This window comes from Salvelinus alpinus, chromosome 14, assembly GCF_045679555.1.
Source record: "Salvelinus alpinus chromosome 14, SLU_Salpinus.1, whole genome shotgun sequence".
Lineage (NCBI taxonomy): Eukaryota > Metazoa > Chordata > Actinopteri > Salmoniformes > Salmonidae > Salvelinus > Salvelinus alpinus.
Genome location: NC_092099.1, coordinates 30,598,855 through 30,621,051, shown reverse-complemented (window position 1 = coordinate 30,621,051; position 22,197 = coordinate 30,598,855). Strand labels below are relative to the sequence as shown.

The following is a 22,197-nucleotide window of genomic DNA, read 5'->3' as shown; positions in this document are numbered from 1 at the left end:
AGAGAGACTCACAGATGTAATCACTGCGAAAGGTGATTCTAATATGTATTGACAAAGAGAGATACTTAAGTAAATGAGATTTCAGTATTTAATACATTTGAAACAATTTCTCAGAACGTTTTCACTTTGTCATTATAGAGTGTAGATGGATGAAACAAAACATTTAATCAATTTTGAATTCAGGTTGTAACAAATTGTGGAATAAGTCGAGGGGTATGAATACTTTTTTTAATGGACCGTACATCTGAGGAACTATAGGTACAGGCAGGTTTACAGTATGAGAGATTAACATAATAATTACAGTAACCTACAGGGTGAATTGCATCTCAGGTTTGTAACTTCTCATTACCAATGACAACGCATAAGGTAGCACTCAGTTCAACATGGCATAAGACAGTGATCATCTGGACTGAATCTTAACATTTCATTGATAACAGGAACATACAGAATATTAGAAACCAAAAGAAGGTAACCATACAATCCTGTAGAAGGCATAGAAATAAAAAAGAACTACTGCACTACCGTGGCCAGTTCATGAGGTACACCACCCCATTCACGAAAATGGTTCGCTCCTACAGACAGTGAGTCACGTATAGCAAGCCACGGCCACAAAGCAGGCAGACAGGTATCGAGGCATTCAGATACTGTTCGATTGAACATTAGAATGGGCAAAACGAGTGATCTAAGACGAGTGATCTAAGATACGTGGTATGAGAGACGTGGTATGAGAGCGTGTAATGATCGTCAGTGCCAGGCGCATCGGTTCCAGTATCTCAGAAACAACAGTGTCTAGGGTTTACAGAGAATGGTGCGACAAACAAAAAACATCCAGTGAGCGGCAGTCCTGTGGGCGAAAACAGCTTGTTGATGAGAGGTCAAATGAGAACGGCAAGAATCGTGCGAGCTAACAACGGCATCTCGGAATGAACAACTTGTCGGTACTCGTCACAGATGGGCCATTGCACCAGACGACCACACCGGGTTCCTCTCCGATCAGCTAAAAACAAGAAGTGGCTCCAGTGGGCACTCGATCACCAACACTGGACAACTGAAGAGTGGAAGAACTTTGCCTGGTCCGACTAATCCCGGTTCCTGTTGCGTCATGCTGATGGCAGGATTTGGCGTAAATAGCATGAGTCCATGGCCCCATCCTGCCTGGTGTCAACGGTACAGGCTGGTGGCGGTGGTATAATGGTGTGGGGAATGTTTTCCTGGCACCCGTTAGGTCCCTTGATACCAATTGAGCTACGTTCCCATGAACCGAAGAATCTGGGCTGGCCACTGAGTGTGCATGTCCATGCATTGCAAGCCTAAATTAGTGTCTGTGTCTCTAGGAGGGCGGCTACATCTCCTTCCAGCTGTACCTGGGTTAGGCTCTGGGTCAACCTGCGATAGCGCTCCACGCCCACCAGGGGGCTCAACAGCCTCCTGCTCCTCTCCCTGTCCCGCTGCCACTCCTCCCTGCACCTCTGGAGTCCCTCAGCAGAGCCTGGATCATGGGGCTCCATCTTCTTCACTCCACTGCTCTTCTTCGCCTCCTCCATCTCCTCTTCCTCGCCATGGAGCAAAGACAACACGCCCTGTTTGAGTGACAGTACCTCTTTCTCCAGGGAATGGGCCAGTCGTGGTGCCGTCCCGTCTCCTCCCCCCTGTCTGAGGTGCAGGATAGAGCAGGATGCTGGCAGGAAACCAAACAGGGAGTCGAGGAACTGCAGCACCTTGAACTGGCTACAGGTGAACAATTATGTAAATATCATGAGAGATATATATATATATATATTATTTGTGTTTTATCTGTATCGAAACGCACTATACCATTGAAATATTACAGCACCATTAAATGTTCCAGTATATTTAGATTAAGGAACATTCATGCATGGCCCACCACTAAGTAACTTAAATCACTCGTGGATAATTTCCTAATTCGTTGAACATATCAAACGGCATTGTAAGCAAAGATTAGCTACCTGCAGTGGACGGATAATTCTCCCAGGAAAGGTGTTTTGTGTTGCCAGTGAAACAGCATGACAGCAGATGGCCCAGCAGGATTGGCCAGTAGGTAGTGTGGGCTAATCTCTAGCCTCTCACAGGGCATGCTTGTCTGGATCCAGCCAGCCACATCACACAGGGTGTGGTCAGGGGAGTGGATCAGGAAGGTCCAGGCATCCAGCACAGCCAATAGGCTAAGTAGGTCTTCTCTAGCCTCATCTAGAGAGACAGGAAAGAAAATAGAATGCAATAAAATAGTGAACACACTACATACATACTGTATTAACTGTTTATTCAATGAGTAAGCAACACTATTATACTGTTAAGAAAAGACATGTGAAGATGTCCACATATTGTCTTTAACTGCATACACAAATGACTATCAATTATCATACAGGGAGTTACAGAGCTCTTACTTATTGACCATCCACTGATATAAAGTGTCACAGTTTTACCTGTGGTGAGTTGACTGTTGGTCATCAGCTGGGGGTGGTGTTTGACCTGAATATCAACTTGGATTTGACCGCACTGGACCACCGTTGGTCCTGGAGCGGTTACAGAGGCCGAAGATCCCTGTCTGTGGACGTAATGGAGCATAATGGGGCATTTGACACTGCCAGAGGTCAGCAGAGGGGTCAGGTCAGTCACAGCGGTCACTGCCAGTCGGTGTGTGGCACGGGCTCCGCTGGCACCGGCCCGCCTGCTCCTCTTAGCCGCTGGCTCTGGGTGAGAGTAGGGAGACGAGGGGCTGGGTGTAGAGGGGCTGGGTGTGGGGAACCAGGACGCTTGGCTGTGGGTCTGGATGACCGCAGGCGTCTGGCTCTGGCCTCTCTCTCTCAGGATGGATAAAGTAACACTCTCTGCTGAGCTGGAACAAAAATATATACAGAACAAAAATAGAAAACGCAACAATATCAAATATTTTACGAAGTTACAGTTCATATGAGGAAATCAGTAAATTAAAATAAATAAATTAGGCCCCTAATCTATGGATTTCAAATGACTGGGAATACAGATATGCATCTGTTGGTCACAGATACCTTAAAATAAACAGGCCTCACAATGAGCCTCAGGAGCATGTCATTGGTATTTCTGTGCATAAAAAATGCCATTGATAAAATGCAATTGTGTTCGTAGCTTATGCCTGCCCATACCATGACCCCACCATGGGGCACTCTTCACAACATTGACAGAAATCGCTCGCCCACATGACGCCATACACGTGGTCTGCGGTTGTGAGGCCGGTTGGAAGTACTGCTAAGTTCTCTAAAACGATGTTGAGGCGGCTTATGGTAGAGAAATGAACATTAAATTCTCTGGCAACAGTTCTGGTGGACATTCCTGCAGTCAGCATGCCAATTGCACGCTCCCTCAAAACTTGAGACATCTTTAGCATTGTGTTGTGTGACAAAACTGCACATCAGTGTCCTTTTACTGTCCCCAGCACAAGGTGCACCTGTGTAATGATAATTCTGTTTAATCAGCTTCTTCATATGCCACACCTGTCAGGTGGATGGATTATCTTGGCAAAGGAGAAACACTCACTAACAGGGATGTAAACAAATTTGTGCACAATATTTTCGAGAAATAAGCTTCTCGTGTGTATGGAACATTTCTGGGATCTTTAATTTCAGCTCATGAAACAAGGGACCAACAATTTACATGTTGCGTTTATAATTTTGTTCAGTGTATAACACGTCAGTAACAATCACTTGGACACAGTAGGCTGCCGCGCAGGGAATCAAATACATTTAGCATTAATGAAGTGAGTGAGTGAATAAATGAAAGACCAAAAGAACGTGTGAAAGAACAAACAGATGAGTGATCTCAAACTGTCTGGAGAGCCTATGTACTACTTGAGCTGTACCAGTACCATGTTAACCCACAGCAGCAGCACTGAGGGCCCCCAAGCAATTCCACCATAAGGATGATATTCTCCATCCTCAAGACATGCGCCCAAGTTAAAACAAAACAGGTGGCGCAACTTGGACTCTTGATTGCTCTGCGCTCCCACAGAAATCGCTCTGAGGGCTGTTGGAGAGTATGTTGCCATGGTGACCAGATAGGCATGTGGCTGCTGTAGAGTAATTTCTCAAAGTCTGGAGAGTTATCGCCCGAGAGAGTAAGACTGGCTCCTAATAGTAGCTCTTCTACAGGAGGCTGAGGCAAGGCAACTGGGTGGAAGGGAAGACATTATTGATATCCCCTTCAGTCTTGCTTTGAGTGCACTTCACAGGCATAAACAGCATTTGATGTTACTTTTGTTTGCTATATGTCCTCATCAATGCAATCATGATCTAAGTTGTATAAGTTCTGTGATATTAACCAGGTTTCCATCTCACTTTTTATGCGAGGGTCGACAAACCAAAATACGCTAGACAAGATGGAATCTTTTTGTATCGGTACAATTAATTTTGCAAGAAATGGTGGTGGAAACACCTTTATGCGCACATATTGATACAATAACCATCATATCGAAGTAAAATTGGAGTCACGCGATATGTTGTGTGGTCCTCTCACTACAACTCAGGAAAGCATGCAGTTTATTAAGCTACAGATTAAATAAATTATGAAGTTCACAGGGTGGTGAAAGTACACAGCGATGAGCTTGATGCTCTTTTCCAATATTCTGGTGACATTATGATCTATGCTTGGCTGTCGTTTGACATAATAATAATAATCTTATCATGTAGGCCAGAGATTCCCAACCAAGGGGTACTTGAGAAGATTCAAGACCATTGGACTACTGGTAAAATGCACGAGGGGGTAACCCCTAGCAGAGCAAAATTCTGTTGGTGGTACAGTAACGGACAAAGGTTTGGAACCACTGATGTAGGCTATACCTGCACTATATGTGTAAGCTGTTGCTAGAGCGCACGTGCCAAGGCCAGAGTGGGAACATTCGCTATTTAAAAAGGCAACATTTTTTGTGACAAAATCATCAGTAGAATTGAAAATGCGATGGAAACCCTTTTTTTCTCTCTCTCGGTACATGGGAATTTAACCGCAAAAGTAATTTATGTGCATTAAGTCATCACTGCCTTTTGTCCACAAAAAGTCAATTGGATGAAACCACATCTTTGATGTGAAAATGCTCATATTGTTTTGCGCATATGCAGATTTTACAATATTTGTCACCAATTGGATTGAAACCTAGCTAGTGAGACAAATGTCCGGAGAGGAAACATTATCTTTCGGGTGTGATTTAAGTGAGTGGATTTAAAGATCAATATTCTGGCTTTTTTACCTCTGTCTTTTGGTTTGGGGAATTGCTCTTGTTGGTAGGTAAAGAAATCTGGTCAGCCACTGTGGGATCTAACATCTGGTCAGTGGCTTTCACCAGGCAGGATCCATGCTTGACTGAGCCCATTAACACATACTATCATTACTTTAACACTGACGCTATCATTACCATAGGCATGCCCTCAGCTCCATAAAATTAAAAAGATATCAATAAAATTAGAAGTGCCAAAATTAACTACTAACAATTGATGTTCAATGATACGTAACTGAGGAAATTAAGATGCAATGTTCATAGGGCTCTCAAACGAGCTCACCTGACAGTGAAAATATCATCTGATATAGAGAGAGAAGTATATTTACATGGCACTCTCTGTGGATAGTATCACGCCCACAATCAAGCGGTCTTCAATGACACGGTGCCAAAGATTGTCCACTAGAGGTGGTGGCACCACTGGCATAACCTGCCTCTTCTCATGAATGGCCTCGTCCTCTGGCTCATCATCCCATAGAGAAACAAGGCCTTCCTGTTAGAGGATCAAAGACTACCATCAACACCAATATGATAACAGTTACATACATCTGGCATATATTGAATTGTCATGTAAGAAAGATCATGATAATGTGAGAAAGATCATGATAATGTAATAAAGATAAGCATGACTAGGCTATTGACAATCACCTGCTCTGTCTGGGTGAGAATGTGTTCTCTTCCTGAGACCAGGTCTGTGAGGGCTTGGACTGACTGGCGTAGAACCCTCTCCTTCACCCTCACATCGCTCTGAAAATCCTGGAGCAAGGTCAGGCCACTCTAAAGAAACACAACATAGTGGAAAATAGCAACATCTTGGATAAACTGGAATATCGTTGCATCTGGACAATACACACCAAACATGACAACTGCTTAATAATTGACGCATTGTTCTCATTAGCACCCAAATACACACCTACAGAATAACAGCTGTGATGTTGTTCTCCTGAATGTAATAATATACCTGTAGTCTGGACTGTAGAGCTTGGACAGTTAGGAGGTAGTTCTCCTGAGCCGTGTCAGATGCCTGCTGTCCTTCACTGCTCTCCTGTCCATGCTGAAACACACAACAATCTTTAAAGATCAGAATGGTACCTTTAGGCATTTGGTTTACAAAACACTGGATATGAACTTTGTTACATACAACATTTAGGGGTATAAGTTGGGTGTTATAAAACTGGTAAGGAAGAACAAATAGTGTCTCACAGAATAGGTTGTCCCGCAGAGATCTGTGATGAGGAAAAGATCCACTGGATCCACAGGAGGGCTCTGGCTTCCAAAGACCAGCAGCATCTGATCTGTTCCACAGCTCAAAAAGTCATCCACATGTAGGGAGCTCACACCTGACCAGCATGATGCTACCTGTGGGAGACAGAACAGGGCCATGAGAATTATACAGTAAGCATGATAGCTCACCCAAAATAGCATAACAATACCTGAAAAGTATCTTTCCACACTGCACAGACTTGTCCATCGTTGAAATAGATGGCAAACAGACATCCATTGCGTCCAGTGTTGACCATCTGAATGTGTTGAGGTTCTTCAAAGGGAAGCAGACATACCTCTCTGGGAATGCCGTTCTCAAAATACACCAACTGCTTTTTACTGGTCGCTGCCACCACAGTTGATTTCAACACACTGTTCACCTCTTCAGCTGAGATCACAAATACACACTGTGTGATGGAACTATAGGCATGAGGTAAGATCAGATCTGCATTAAATACTTGTCCGTCCTCTACAAAATACCCCATGGTTTTGCTCCTGCCTGGAGCGTCCAACTGATCTTTCAGACATTCTTTTGATTGTGTTTGGTAACCTAGTATGAATATTTTTCTTTTGTTGAGGGGAAACTCACCAATACAATTCAGAGAGAGCTTGATAGGTATTTGTCTAACTTCACCTGCCTGCAGTGATGTGTAGAAGACAATACCTGCATGGCTCCATAATACAGTAGGGCCTTGCAAGATAGTAACATTGTCTTTCATTCGGTATGGCAGTTTAAACTCCATATGTGGCTCTAATCTATTTGAGCTGCTCAGAGTGAGAAGGCTGTACTTGAAGACATCTCCCTTCTTGCTCTGTATCAGTAAAATGCATGGCGAAGTGACTCTGTTTTTCACATGTAGGGCAAAGGTGCATGCCACTATATCAACATTAGATGAACTATTTCTGTTGATGACGGCCATACCACCATTCCCCTTTAAGAAAGTGCAGCCATCCCGTTGAAATGTCAGTCTGCTGAAAGCCAATTCTGATCCTCTTCGACTTTCACCATCTCTGGGATAGGAGAGTTTGCACTGAAATGTGAGAATATCACCATGGAAGGAGAGCAGCTTCGTGTGTTTGGGACTGTCATGTGTCATTGTGATACTTTTATCCACAGTAGGATGAGTTCAGCAGGTGTCATCTGTGTCCCCTCTTCGTCACCTGAAAAGTATATACACATGACTCTAGTTGAGTCTAGCTTGTCTAACAAGCTAAATTAGCTTAATCAGCTGACTGAAATGCTCAGCTGGTGTACTGTAGTTATAGTAGCCAGTTACTGTAACGTTAGCTAGTTAACTTACTTGCACTAAACCCCAAACTTGCACCGAACAAACATGTAGTTAACTAGCTAACTACGTGATTTCGCGATACAATTATGAAAGATGAACCGGTGATGCTTACCTGCAGTAATGGGGCAAAAGTTTGTCAAATAACGTTAGTTAGCTATCAAATATTCACAGTCAAAATATCGCGCCAGCACTCAGTCAATGTGCCCTTGATTCATGTCGCCTGCGTAGAAGATGGGTGAGATGAGTGTTTCATGGCCAAATACCAAAATGGTTCATATAAGTTATTATATATATATATAAGGTTATACAAGTCTCATATAACGTTCTCAACCCTCTGCATCTACTTCCTGCAACAAATTGTGGTCAGCATTTGCCGCCTATCCGGCGAAGCACGTGACCAAAATCTAACGCGTTCAATTACGTAACAAACTTTGCATTGTGGGATAGCCAGTCTTGTTTCCAACAACATACACGTGAACAGTTGTCGCACTCAAAACAATTGGTAACTCGGAAAACTCCGACTTCCGACTTCAGTGCGCTCATAACTACTGGGAACCATGGAGAAAAAAAACGAGCTCCGACTGGGAAATATCGTATTGAACGGGTCATCCAACATGGAATCTCTGGGGCTCCGATTTTACGACCTGAAGTTCACTGACGTCATGATTTGACCTTGTTTTTTCCGAATTCCCTGTTGTCTTGAAAGCACCAATGATAAACTATTGTTTACGTGCTTTGTCATCAATGCTTACGTTGAAGAGGCTTGAATTATTCCATGCAATGTTCTTTACATTTGCATAAATGGACCTGAGATATCATATATTTATGTATATATTTGACGAGCTAGCCAAGAGTAAAAATGGCAACATATATTGTATATCAGTGGGTAGTACTGATTCATCTATCAACTTCCATGTAGCCACCACAGAAGCAGTCACTTGAACAGAGTCACTTGAACATGGCGGAAGTTGGGCAGCTCGAATCAGAGCAGGTAGCACACCAGCTCATTTTAGAAACAAGAATACATATATTTTGCTTGGCTATTTGTTATGATAATATTCATTAACATTACACATGGCAAACTTATCTCTCTTACAACAGGACATTGAGAAGAAAATTGAGGAGACAAAACAGAAGTTCAAGAATGAGTACGTCCAAGGTAAGTGCCTGTTAACAGTCCAGTTAGCTAGCTAGCAAAATAACATTTGACACAACACCCCATAATCTAGCTACTGTAACGGATAACATAATTTGCTAACTAGTTAGCTAAAAGCCAAAAAGCTATGCGCTGTTCGATTTCAGTTCATCAATCTAGTTTACTTAGCTCGCTAACGTTAGCTAGCTAACGTTACATATTTGACTGAGAACAGATCATACTTTTGAAATAGTAGCCTGTTGCCATATGTTCACATGTGCCACTTGTAAACAATAATTATCATAGTAATCATCATCATACCTATTCAGTTTCTGACAGATTGTTCTGATACATTAATTCATTGATGAATGAATATTGGTTTGGCTACTGGCAGTGACATGTCTCTGTTCACACCATGATTATAATGTAAACTTGTTTTTTTGTAATAGAAAAACCTGTTATTTTGAGTATCCTACTTGAAGTGAAGACTATACTATACCTTTCAGTCCCCTGATAAGCGCTCTTGAAAGACCAATCCCTCTTTGAAAGAACACTTGTTTCCTAAACAGCTACATTTAGTAAATGAGGTAGCTCAAGTAGCAAGGCACCCCTGTTTTGTTTTACATACAGTAGGCTAATTGCTGTCTGCACTCTATGGTAGGGTCTTGTCGCAAAAGGTTAGAAACAACAAACTCATAGGTGTGTTTTTGGAGTAGGTTTTTAGTTTATATATGAGTAATATAAATTGTTAATTTCTCTATCCCTCACAGAATCTGACAAATATGACTCCAGAGATGTGGACAGGCTACAGAAGGATGACGCTCTGGTGGAGGCATACCTGACATGGCGACAATACTCTGTTGACGATGCCTTGAAAATGATTGACGACAGTTTCCTGTGGAGGAAAGAATTTGGTTTGAATGGTGAGGAGACTGGGCAAATTTTTAACCTCTTTCTAACCTTTTTAACCTCTAATTCCATTGCAGGTGTCCTTATTTTCAGGGATTAAAGAAGCGGAAAGTAGTGACTCTGTCAATAACCACGTTTCCATCCACAGTTTTTATGCGAGTAAAGTCATACCATTATTTAAAAAATCTGTGATGGAAGTTTTGGTACAATTTTATAAATGCCGACAGATAATCTGTTTGTTAGACATGGTGGGATTGAGTCGCAACAAAATGGAATTTAGCATTGCATATAAATGTTCGGAATGATACTTTCATGTGTACAACATCTAAAGACCTGCATCACTATACTGAGAGCTTTGCTGTTTCTAAAAGGACATATTTGGGTGTTTTTGGAGCCTTTGTTCATGTTAATCTGTGGCCCCCATACTGCAAGTGGGTGGTTTCTCAAAACCAAGTTAAATTACAAAAAAAGTGTCTGGACCCTTCTATAACATGCCATTTGCATCAAATAGAGATTTGGTTGTAAAAAGTAAACTTCTCCTTTTAAGGTTGAGTGTAGAAAACAGGAACAGCACACATTCTACACTCTGCTAAAGTAGTGTCCTAACTATATTCAAATACAGGCAAATTATAAAGAGCATTTTTATTTAGGCCTATCAGTATCACCACACTGTGACGATTCATCAGTAGCTGTTTTTGTGTGCCAATGTGGGATAGATTCTTGGCCTTCTCTCAGAGAAAGGCTTCATAGTCTATCCGTACAAGCCGGAGACAATCTTCTATAAGCTTCACTGGTAAATTGTGGCATTTTAGTCATGCAATTACAAGGTTTTAATCCAGACAACAGTCAGTTTGTTAAATCGGCGTCATGCAGAAATTGGATTTACAACATCTGATATGAGTTATTGTCACTTGTTGACATGTTTTGTCAGTCTTGAATAGAAGAGAGGTGTTAGGAATACTTTGGTTTTTAAGAAAGTTATTTTCGCCAGTAATTGTTCCTATTATGTAACATTCTTATTGAATGCTCTATTAGATTTTTGGCCAAGAAAGTTTTGTCTTATTTCAGATCTCACTGAGAGCAGCATTCCAAAGTGGATGTTTGAGACGGGGGCTGTCTTTCTCCACGGCTACGACAAGGAAGGCAACAAGCTCTGTATGTTGATTCAATATGCTCATACGGTACCATATGTATAATTGATTTCTCTAATAATTGCTCACTGACACAATATTGATACCCCTTACAAAAGGATACAAAAAATGTTCAGTCATTGTTCTTTAATATGTTTGCCACATATGTTGAGATTATTGAATGCAATACCTTTGTCTGTGTTTTCAGTCTGGTTCAAAGTCAAGCTACATACCAAGGATGCAAAGACCATCATGGACAAGAAGAAGTATGTTGCCTTCTGGCTGGAGCGCTATGCTAAGAGAGAGCCAGGGATGCCACTGACTGTTGTGTTCGACATGGCTGATTCAGGGATCAGCAATATCGTGAGTGGACACTTACCTGTATGATTAACATTGTAGTCATTTCATGTATTTGTCACCTGCCCTTATTATTTGATAGTGTTTGAAGAATCACTGTAATTTCATCCATTGCTACAGTACATCAATAGCACTGGTTTCAACCAATATCACTGTTGATCCACTCTACATAGGTTAAAGGCGAGCTTTATTTTTGTAAATTTTTGTCCTCATAATTAAACATGTTTGCCCCTTTTTCAAAAAGATGTGGCCTAACTCTGTGGGTGGTTATGAGTGTCATTGAAGCCCTGGTGAGCATCCTAATTTTGCTTGCTGTTTGAGCCAGGGACTTGGAGGGATTGATGCTCTTCAATGCTTACGTTGGAGATTAAAGTGGTCTTTAAATCCGTTTGGTCAATCCAAATCGACTGACTACCTAATCCATAGACTGACTTTGTCTGTCGGAGCCTCCCAGCAGGCACTCTCCTCTGTCAGCTTGCTTCACAGGCCAAACTCTCTTGGAGAAATGCACCAATTAAACACACACGAGCCAGAGAGAGAATAAATAACTTCACAAAACCCAAATATGAAATGTGTGGATTAGTAGATCAGTTTGGGAAGCAGTCTCAATTAAGTTTTCTGAAATAGCCCTGTGTGGGCTGGAACAGGCCTAGCCAGTGTTATCTCATTAACTTAAAAAAATGTGTCTGTAGGGGGTGGGATCTAGACAGGCTCCTCCTAAGGGTATGACTAGATTGATAGTGTTGTCTGACGATAATAGTCCAATATGGTAATGAAAACATGACTGAGTGAATTCTCATGAAGGAGGCTTTTAAGGTAGCTGTAATCCATTCAACTGACTGGAGAGTTTTAGATACCGGTAGTCTCGTGTGTTTGTATGAATTCAACCTTTGTCCTTGTTTCAGGAGACTCAGGACAGATAGCATTGGTTTGTTTAGAGAACACATTTGCACACACGAAAAGGAAACCTTTGAGTTTCCAAGCTGTGCGTAGTTATCGCAGCTAAGGCTTGTTATGGAGAGCGACTTTATACAACCTTTTAATCAAGGTTCCTCAATCATACAGTACACAACCAAACTGCAATGTGTCAGCAAATACTGTGATTAATACAATCAGCGCAATGCAAGTAGACTAGCCATTGCCTTAGTTATGGTGTTTCATGGGGTGCCTGAATTATATTTCATATGATTGAGTTGAGGGAAGGTGTTTGAAAGTATGAAATGGATTGGCTACAGCTCTGTTCAGTAGAACTTGTGACAAAGTTTCAATGGTGGTGATTTGGGTCATTGCACAGCTTGCGGCAGTAAATATCTTAGGCTGAGCAAACAATTTCCCTATTGAAAACCCATAAAACGTCTTTGCTAGTCAAAGCCTGCTTTGAGGCTGTATAGCACTGTACTTTTTGAGTCGTGTTCATTTACTTTTTTTTCTTTTTCAGGACATGGATTTTGTGAAGTATATCATTAATTGCTTCAAAGTGTATTATCCAAAGTTTCTATGTAAGTATATAAAAAGTGTAACAATATGGATTTCATTCACAGGTTGATCGATCAACTTTGTATGACACAGATGGCCTACATAATTAGTATTATCATTGACACGCATTGTGTGAAATTAGTTTTAATAAATGGATTTAAAACAACGCACATGGCATCATATGATTCTGTGTTGTGGCTAATGCTACAAGCTTGTCTATGACATTTTACCTCTCAGATATGGTTTTATCTTGTCATTTCAGCCAAAATGATCATTGTTGACATGCCATGGATCATGAATGGTGAGTCATGTAGTTATTCAAAATATTTGCTATAGAAATGTTAGTACCCATAAGGATTTTATGATAATCGAATCGTAGTTTGGACTTCGTCGTTGGGACACCGTTTTTTTTTTTTTTTTTTTTTTCAGCTGCATGGAAGATTGTGAAGACATGGTTGGGTCCAGAAGCCATCAGCAAGCTCAAGTTTGCATCCAAAAATGAGATCCAGACGCTTATTGACTCTGAGTACCTCCCTCTTCACATGGGTGGAACAGTATGTACCTGCAGTAATTAACTCACTGAAGATGGCAGTGACGCTGTCCATTGATCTACCTGGCTGCATACATTTTCATCTTACTATCTCATCTGATGAATTCCCTTTTTCAAATGTCAACATTTTACAGGTTTTGCCTCTATTCCTCCGCTCACTTTTCATGAGAAAATGTGCCTAGCCTGTGACTAATCAATATTTGGTCATTATCACATTACTTCGGATGGTTGACTTAATACTATCTCTGACTTCATTCCAGGACCCCTTCAAATACAGCTATCCTCCCCTTCCTGACGATGACTTCCAAACACCCACCTGTGAGAACGGACCAATCGTCAGCGAGGATGACAATGAGAGCAAGGAGGGCGAATCAGAGGGCAAGGAGTTGGAGTCAAGCTTTAGCTCCGAGGTCGCTGTCAAACCCAAAAAGGTACAAAGCCTCCCCTTTTATTTATCAACTCTGGTATTTTCTGTCCTCCTCTCTAAATGTCGGTACAGCAAGGAAGACAACAACACGCACAGATACATTGTATATTCACGCTGTGGCTGCATATAAACTCCTAATCTGGCTTAAATAGTCTTACTTATCCATTCGATTTTTAGAATTAGTACAAGATGTTGTCGTGTTTCTAAGGTAGCCTGCCATTAAATCTGATAATGGCGGATGCTATTACTCATTAACAGTAGAGTGAATTTAGTTAGTATTTGCAGTGAGCTAAAATTGATTACTGACGGTTTAACCCTGCATGGGGTTCTCTTAGAAACAGCAGACAGATTTTATCTTCATCATTAGCTCGAATTACCATTAAGCACACCCTGTCCACAGTCAAATAAGACGTTAGAAGAAGTTCAGTTCAGTTACTCCTCACTTTGATGTGCCGTTTTACTCCCAGACCCTTTCATTTCTCAACGTTTAGTGTGAGATAACATTATGTAATCAGGGTCCTCTGTGGAGAGAGCTGTGAATGGTTGAGGCGCTAATGCCCTGATTTGGCAGCTGTTAAGCTCCTCCTCGTTGTCTCGGTCAAGGTGACTTCCCATGTCTCCAGCTGCAGCTTAATCCTTCCTGTCGACTGACTGACTGTACGCGCACATCGCAGTCCCACTCTCTGGATCTACCTCAGTCTACCTCACTCAACCCATGGCTCCTCTCATCAGGCTATTGAGAATGTGTCAAGTCTGACTGCCGTCAAAGAAGCTCTTCCTAGCTGCGGTGGAGACCGCTTTTACCCGCATGCGTCGTTCGGCTTACCTGACTTCACAGCAGTGTTTAAAGCAGTTCCCAGAATACACCCGCGGGGCCTACTTTCTTTCTTTTGTGTTACCACTAATGGTTTTGTTGCCGGCCGGCCACCGTGCAGCCAGGGCCCATCACTGAGACAACCTCCACCATCTAGTGCTCTCTGCTGTCGTTAGGCTGCTGTACCCTAGCAACAGTCAGCACATCATTACTGGCATATGCTGCACACATTCCCCTCTTTCTCTTCCCTTGGGGTCTTCACTGTTCATCCACAGCACAATCTATTTAGCCTCTACTTTGTGTGACAAGCAAAACAAACACACATTGTAGCCTATGATATATGCTACTGTCATTTCTGTCATATGAAGACTAGCCTACATGAGTAGATCTACCTGTTTCATATTCTTTAGTGTAATGTCAACTGGATGGTAGTGCTGTGAAGTGTTGGGTGTTTATTGATGTAGCTCTCTGGGTGTAGCTGTGCTAGCTATGTGTCCTGTATTCCTGGCAGAGGGTTGTGTTGTCTCTACATTGTCAGACAACGGGGCACTATGGCTATGCTGTGACTGTGCTGTGTCAAAGCAGACTTTTGTTGAAACTTTAATTAGGCATGTGCGATGTACCGTATACTGTGGGAATTTAGAAATACCAATGGTATGATTTTTAAAATATATATATTAATTTTATTTATTTCGGCCCTTGTGTACACTTCCGGTAATACAGTATACCCTGGTATGGTACAGGAACGGTATGACAATATGGATGCCACCAAACCCTACATTTAAGCCATTTGGCTAACCTGCACCACTGTTGTAGCTCACAGGGGACTCTGTACATATACACACACACACACGTGCGTACACGCAGATACACAGACCTATGCTCCAGAGTGGCCCCGGCAGCTACGCGTCGCGAAGCTGCTCGCATGAGCCTCTTAAGCACCTGGAGCCTAAAACGTCAAAGTCCCCATTGTAAATTAAGACCACATTAGTCATGCACAACATATTTAGATTTACAAATGGACATATGCAAATGAGTCGGTAAATAAACATAGTTAGGGCTATCCAAAATCCTTGGGACGTCCCTACACTAACTTTAACCATAACGCTTACCTAATCATAAACATTTTACATTTCAACTTCAGTGGGGTAGGGATGTCCCAAGAATCCCCGATAGCAAGGACCAATAATTCACACCCAAACCCTTTCCTTGGAATGGCCTGCTGACGGTGTTGTAACATACAGACCTGGAGTCAAACTACACACTCTGCTGTGGCATTGGAGTGTAGCTATGTATTTATGGTCAGGGAGGGTCAGCCTGCCTTGCGCAACCCCAGAGGGAACGGTATGGTTTGTGTATGGTTCAGGTTCAGCCTGGGTATTTCTTTGGCATGATCAGGGAATGTCTTGTAATAGATTATAATAAATCAGGTTGGCAAACCAAAACCCGAGCCTTATCCAGTCTGTGTGTGGTTTTGTGTGTAGGCATATGTGTGATCGAGTGGTATGTGAATGAGTCCATCTATACACGCGAGTGAGCACAATGGTCTTTGTTGACTCTGACTAACAATCTACTTAGGCTATAGGCTAATCTCTTGGTTTGCTGTGATTAAGGTTAGGGTCCTAACTCCAATCATGATATCCATTGCTTACAGTTTGTCTGTCTGCACACATTCTGCCGTCATGATTATGTTCTGCTACTCCTCTCTCTACATAAACATTGTCCTGCCTCCTGAATCAATATCTGTGTGTCTCAACAGTGTTGATACAGTAGCGTCCCAGAGCGATCAGCTAATTGCCTTTCTCTCTGTTTTGAACCAAGGGCTGGTTTTGGTAAGCCATTGTATGCTCTTAGCCTCACCAGCAGAAGTACTGAGTCCTGGAGAGTTCTGCAGTCTGAAAGGGCAGTCTGAGGGTTTTACTCATGTAGAATGTGTGAGTACCCCACCCTTGCCATCTAATCACCATCATCGACTCATTCAGCCTTTGATTGAATCCAAAATGGATCTGGATCAAACATTTCAAATTTGAACCCTACAATGTGTTGCACTTTTCGGACTCAGTGAGATGATTTGGAATTTGATTATGTTTTTGAAGAGATTCATAGCCAATCAAGTAGGCTATCAGATACATTACTCACAATACTGCATCATAAAAGAAGAAACGTTTTTCAACCTTGATGCCTGTCCCAGTGACCAGCTTTATAGCATGGTGGTATTTTATCCAACTTGAGTGTTTTATCTTACTTAATGTAACATTAGGGAAATTGTTTTTCTGTAGTGAAAAGAAAGCAAGTGTGCCAAGTGTATACATGCCTAAATGTATTGTACTGACCTTTTAATCCAAAACCATACTGTATTGTATCATTACTGTTGTGTTCAGTTCAAATGAGCTTATCTACTGTATTATAATGATGAATGTACTCAATGTTTATAATACTAGAGAAAGATAATTATACAGTCATACTACCAACAGCACTAAAGTTTTTGGTATTTTTACCGCACTTATGTTAGCATATTTGCACTTACCTTATGACAGATATACCTGTAATTGCAAGACCTACCTCTGTGTATCGACACCGTTTCAAACGACGAGAGAGCACCTTTTCAAAAATCATCTGTATTGTGCCTTACTGTCAATAACCACTCCAGGGCCCCGTCTTTCAAAAGTTATTTATCCGGATTCGGCTATCAGATAGGAGTCCCCATTCAAGTCAATGACTTGTCCATTTAATTCATTATATTTCTATGCATTTAATCCTCTCGATAGGCGAAATCCAGATGAATAACATTTCAAAAACTGTGCACAGATCATCGAACAGTCATTCCACGGTCTGCTTGGGGACGCTGCCTACAAATCATGTTATCAAAACAAGAATTTCATACAGGCTACATGTCTTAGACATTTCTGGATGTATGGATTTCATATTGTATCTGCTGCCTAGATCAGCCTTATTCACTCCAGCTTGCGTAGTGGCAAGACGGTCCTTTTTCATTTCTAAATGTTTGTTCCTAACCCTATGTCATTTTTTGGGTGATTTCTCATTTTAGCCAGTAGGATTAATATTAGATGTAATGGCAAAATGTAGATTTTCACCTAAATAGAGATACCCAAAAGTAACTGCTATTCATGTGTAATTACATGATTCTGACATGCCAACACTTGGTATATTTGGAAAGAAGTAATCTGTAAGATTGTGAGGAAATGATCAGAAGATATATAGTAGTTACATAGTTCAGAAAACACAAGATCAAGCACATACAAAATAACCGTTATTTTATTTTGAAAGTGATCTTTCATTGACAAGCTATAAGTGAATTATTGATGCCCAGAACTGGAAACGCATCAGGTGGCTTCCACAACATGTGAACAATATCAGAAAACATATGGGATTGATAGACCTAACCACTAGAAATGGGCAGATGTTTTAGTAAGTGGTGTCAGGTGTGGTCTCGGGATGTTTCCAAGTGTCCCTAAACCTCTCCACGGTGGCATATGTCTGTAAATTAGATAATACCAGTGCTATTACATATTTGCAATCCCTAAATGCAAAGTTTTCAGTCTAAAAACACAATTTCTACCATATCATCCTCACTCAAACATTGTGGTGGTGTTATGGGGTATCCAGGGTACATTCAAGTGTCCTTCTCTCCAAAGTGTCCGAATGTGGTAATTGCACTGTTTTTGCACACTGGATGTGCCTAAAAGTTATTGTTCTCTAAAAAAAAGAAATTTCTACAACACCAACCTCTCTCAAACATTGTGGTGGTGTCGGGGGACATACGTGGGATATTGAAGTGTTTTCATCATATCTTTCATGCGCAAAGATATAGTCACTCGGTAGACATTCGATGTTGCCATTAAGTCATACATCATCAGATAACATTGACAATAGGCTATATTTGTTCCTACCAACCTAAGGATTAATTTGATATCCCCCATATAGCTCAAACACAGACCAGATTTAAGCTTACCTTGCAAGATGTTTGGTGAAAACGTTGTGTAAAAAATACATTTTAACTCTCGGGGCTGGTGATCAATAACGGTAGGTCATAGTATTTTGATCCTGGTTTTGATTAACCAGAATGATAAACTGAACATTTTGTTTTTCACTGTTTGATTAACAATTGATTTAGTTATGATTGTAACTCTTATGCAATTATTTGATAGTCTATTTAATCAACGGAAATGCTGTAATTTTTTATTTAATCAACAGATCAGTCAATTATGCTCATGTACATTTCAACAGTAGCTAATTAATCCTTGTTGTGTATTGCACTTGATTTGAACACTGAATAAAAATAGACATTTCAGAAGCAGCTCAAGTGTCTCTTGATGTCTTTATTGTGTCATCTGTGTGTGTCGCAGCGGTCTGGTGGAGGTGTGTGTTGCTTATCACAGTAGAAGACACACTCCCCATCTGACTCATTAGTGCTTGTACACGGATCACAGGCACACCCCAGTCACCTCTCCTCCAACTCTCCCATCCTATCACATCTTCTCTCTCCTGCTGCACTCCCCCTCTCCCTATCTCCCATCTGGCTCACTCAAGCTGTGGGACTGGCCTTGGTAATATACTATAGAGGCCAAATTACTCTCGTCCCACCACAACTGACCTTTCACCTGTCTTTCCATAACTTTCTGCCAACGTTGAACAAACCACGTGTTTATATCGGCTGTTCTGTGGTCTCGTGAACTCATTGTGTGGGTGGGTGTATGAGGGAGGAAGTTGGATGTGGGCGAAGGTTTACGTTTATTGAAGTGAAAGTGCTGACTAGCCATTGTCATGGGACCATGTGTTCTCACAGGAAATGTGTTTGTAGGGTTCCTCTTCTTGTTGCCTCACTATACTGTGAACAAGGTTCAGGGGTTATCATGGGGATTGATGTGTTTATTTAGGAAATGAAATGACCTGTCACACACAGTCCCAAAATGTATTTAACTGATTATAATTTGAAATAAATAAAATTGTCAGATTTGCTGAAATCAACAGGTAGACCTTACCGTGTAATGCTTACTTAAAGCCCTTAACCAATAATGCAGTTAAATAAATAGTTTAAAAAAATAATTACTAAATAAAATTAAATACAAAAATATAATCAAATCAAAAAGTAACACCAAGAAAATTACCTAAAAATAACGAGGCTATATACAGGGGGTACCGGTACCTAGTCAATGTGTGGAGGTACAGATTGGTCGAGGTAATTTGTAAAGTGACAATGCATATATAATAAACAGCCAGTAGCAGGAGTCCGGGTGGCCATTTGATTAATTGTTCAACACTCTTAAGGCTTGGGGGTAGAAGCTGTTAAGGAGCCTTTTGGTGCTAGACTTGGCACTCCAGTACCTCTTGCCGTGTGGTAGCAGAGAGAACAGTATGACTTGGGGGACTGGATTCTTTAACAATTTTTTGGGCCTTCCTCTGACACGCCTAGTATATAGGTCCTGGTTGTCAGGAAGCTTGGCCCCAGGGACGTACTGGGCCGTACACACTATCCTCTGTAGTGCCTTGCGGTCGGAGGCCGAGAGGCTGCCATACTAGACGGTGCTGCAACCGGTCAGGATGCTCTCGATGGTGCAGCTCAATACATTTTTCAGAACCTGGGGACCCATGCCAAATCTTTTCAGTCTCCTGAGGGGAAAAGGCGTTGTCGTGCCCTCTTCACAACTGTCTTGGTGTGTTTGGACCATGATAATTCGTTGGTGATGTGGACACCAAGGAACTTAACTCTCGACCCGCTCCACTTGAGCCCTGTCAATGTTAATGGGGGCCTGTTCGTCCCTCCTTTTCCTGTAGTCCATGACCAGCTCCTTTTGTCTTGCTCACATTGAGGGAGAGTTTGTTATGCTGGCACCACACTGCCAGGTCTCTGACCTCCTCCCTGTAGGCTGTCTCATCATTGTCGGTGATCAGGCCTACCATCGTTGTGTGGTCGGCAAACTTAATGATGGTGTTGGAGTCATGCTTGACTACGCAGTCATGGGTGAGCAGCGAGTACAGGACGGTACTGTGCATGCACCCCTGAGGGGCTCCAGTGTTGAGGATCAGCGTGGCAGATGTTGTTGCCTACCCTTACCATCTGGCGGCAGCCCGTCTGGAAGTCCAGGATCCAGTTGTAGAGGCAGGTGTTTAGTCCCATGGTTCTTAGCTTATTGATGAACTTTGTGGGCACTATGGTGTTGAAGGCTGCGCTGTAGTCAATGAACAGCATTCTCACATAGGTGTTCCTTTTGTCCAGGCGGGAAAGGGCAGTGTGGAGGGCGATTGAGATGCGTCATCTGTGGATCTGTTTGGGCGGTATGCGAATTGGAGTGGGTCTAGGGTTTCCGGCATGATGATGTTGATGTGAGCCATGACCAGCCTTTCAAAGCACTTCATGGCTACAGACTTGAGTGCTACAAGGCAGAAGTCCTTTTTGGCCGGTTATCTTCGCTGTCTTGGGTTCAGGGACTATGGTGGTCTGTTTGAAACATGTAGGTATTACAGACTCGATCAGGGAGAGGTTGAAAATGTCAGTGAAGACACTTGCCAGTTGGTCCGCGCATGCTTTGAGTACAAATCCTGGTAATCCGTCTGGTCTCGTGGCTTTGTGAATGTTGATCTGTTTAAAGGTCTTGCTCACATTGGCTACGGAGAGCGTTATCACACAGTCGTCTGGAACAGCTGGTGCTCTCATGCATGCTTCAGTGTTACTTACCTCGAAGCGAGCATCAAAGGCATTTAGCTCGTCTGTTAGGCTCGCATCATTGGGCAGCTTGCGTCTGGGTTTCCCTTTGTAGTCCGTAATAGTTTTCAAGACCTGCCACATCCGACAAGTGTCAGAGCCTGTGTAGTAAGATTCAATCTTAGTCCTGTATTGACACTTTGCCTGTTTGATGGTTCGTCTGAGGACATAGCGGTATTTCTTATAAGAGTCCGGATTAGTGTCCCGCTCCTTAAGTGGCAACTCTAGCCTTTAGCTCGGTGCGGATGTTGCCTGTAATCCATGGCTTCTGGTTGGGATATGTACGTACGGTCACAGTGGGGACGACGTCGTCGATGCACCTATTGATGAAGCCGGTGACTGAGGTGGTATACTCCTCAATGCCATTGGATGAATCCTGGAACATATTCCAGTCTGTGCTAGCGAAACAGTCCTCTAGCGTAGCATCCGCATCATCTGACCACTTCCGTATTGAGCGATTCACTGGTACTTCTTGCTTTAGTTTTTGCTTGTAAGCAGGAATCGGGAGGATAGAATTATGGTCAGATTTGCCAAATGGAGGATGAGGGAGAGCTTTGTATGCGTCTCTGTGTGTGGAGTAAAGGTAGTCTAGAGTTATTAAAAAAAAAATATATATATATATACAGTGGGGAGAACAAGTATTTGATCACTGCCGATTTTGTAGGTTTTCCTACTTACAAAGCATGTAGAGGTCTGTAATTTTTATCATAGGTACACTTCAACTGTGAGAGACGGCATCTAAAACAAAAATCCAGAAAATCACATTGTATGATTTTTAAGTAATTAATTAGCATTTTATTGCATGACATAAGTATTTGATACATCAGAAAAGCAGAACTTAATATTTGGTACAGAAACCT

The 22,197-nt window shown here is 42.0% G+C and overlaps 2 protein-coding genes across 3 annotated transcripts in view; one reads left to right on the top strand and one right to left on the bottom strand.

The window, feature by feature from the left end:
* Positions 1-214: 214 nt before the first annotated feature.
* Positions 215-8,173, bottom strand: LOC139538754 (Fanconi anemia group B protein-like). Of its 2 annotated transcripts, XM_071341147.1 has the most exons (10): positions 7,928-8,173; positions 7,116-7,687; positions 6,697-6,914; positions 6,467-6,622; positions 6,225-6,317; positions 5,912-6,040; positions 5,593-5,756; positions 2,445-2,857; positions 1,968-2,208; positions 215-1,728 (listed from the first exon to the last, which is right to left on the bottom strand). In XM_071341147.1, the coding sequence occupies exons 2-10, from the start codon at positions 7,621-7,623 to the stop codon at positions 1,311-1,313; spliced, it is 2,340 nt and encodes a 779-aa protein (XP_071197248.1). In that variant the 5' UTR covers positions 7,624-7,687; positions 7,928-8,173; the 3' UTR covers positions 215-1,310. The 2 variants fall into 2 exon arrangements, with proteins under 2 accessions (XP_071197248.1, XP_071197246.1); XM_071341145.1 differs by having other exon boundaries at positions 6,697-7,687.
* Positions 8,174-8,269: 96 nt separating this feature from the next.
* The window catches only part of LOC139538755 (motile sperm domain-containing protein 2-like), a 28,325-nt gene continuing 14,397 nt past the window's right edge, over positions 8,270-22,197 (top strand). Inside the window, exons 1-9 of the mRNA XM_071341148.1 lie at positions 8,270-8,806; positions 8,917-8,974; positions 9,721-9,873; positions 10,928-11,014; positions 11,198-11,352; positions 12,785-12,845; positions 13,085-13,123; positions 13,252-13,376; positions 13,633-13,803. Coding sequence (XP_071197249.1) covers positions 8,774-8,806; positions 8,917-8,974; positions 9,721-9,873; positions 10,928-11,014; positions 11,198-11,352; positions 12,785-12,845; positions 13,085-13,123; positions 13,252-13,376; positions 13,633-13,803 — 882 coding nt within the window. The 5' untranslated portion in view covers positions 8,270-8,773. The remainder of the gene's footprint in view (positions 8,807-8,916; positions 8,975-9,720; positions 9,874-10,927; positions 11,015-11,197; positions 11,353-12,784; positions 12,846-13,084; positions 13,124-13,251; positions 13,377-13,632; positions 13,804-22,197) is intronic.

What these genes read in the sequence shown, in the direction of transcription:
- LOC139538754 (XM_071341145.1), bottom strand. Translation starts at nt 7,623, where the DNA reads ATGACACATGACAGTCCCAAACACACGAAGCTGCTCTCCTTCCATGGT. An exon ending in TTCTCACCCAGACAGAGCAG is followed by an intron (nt 5,757 to 5,911) that starts GTGATTGTCAAT and finishes ATCCTCTAACAG; the next exon opens with GAAGGCCTTGTTTCTCTATG. An exon ending in CTATCCACAGAGAGTGCCAT is followed by an intron (nt 2,858 to 5,592) that starts GTAAATATACTT and finishes TTTTTGTTCCAG; the next exon opens with CTCAGCAGAGAGTGTTACTT.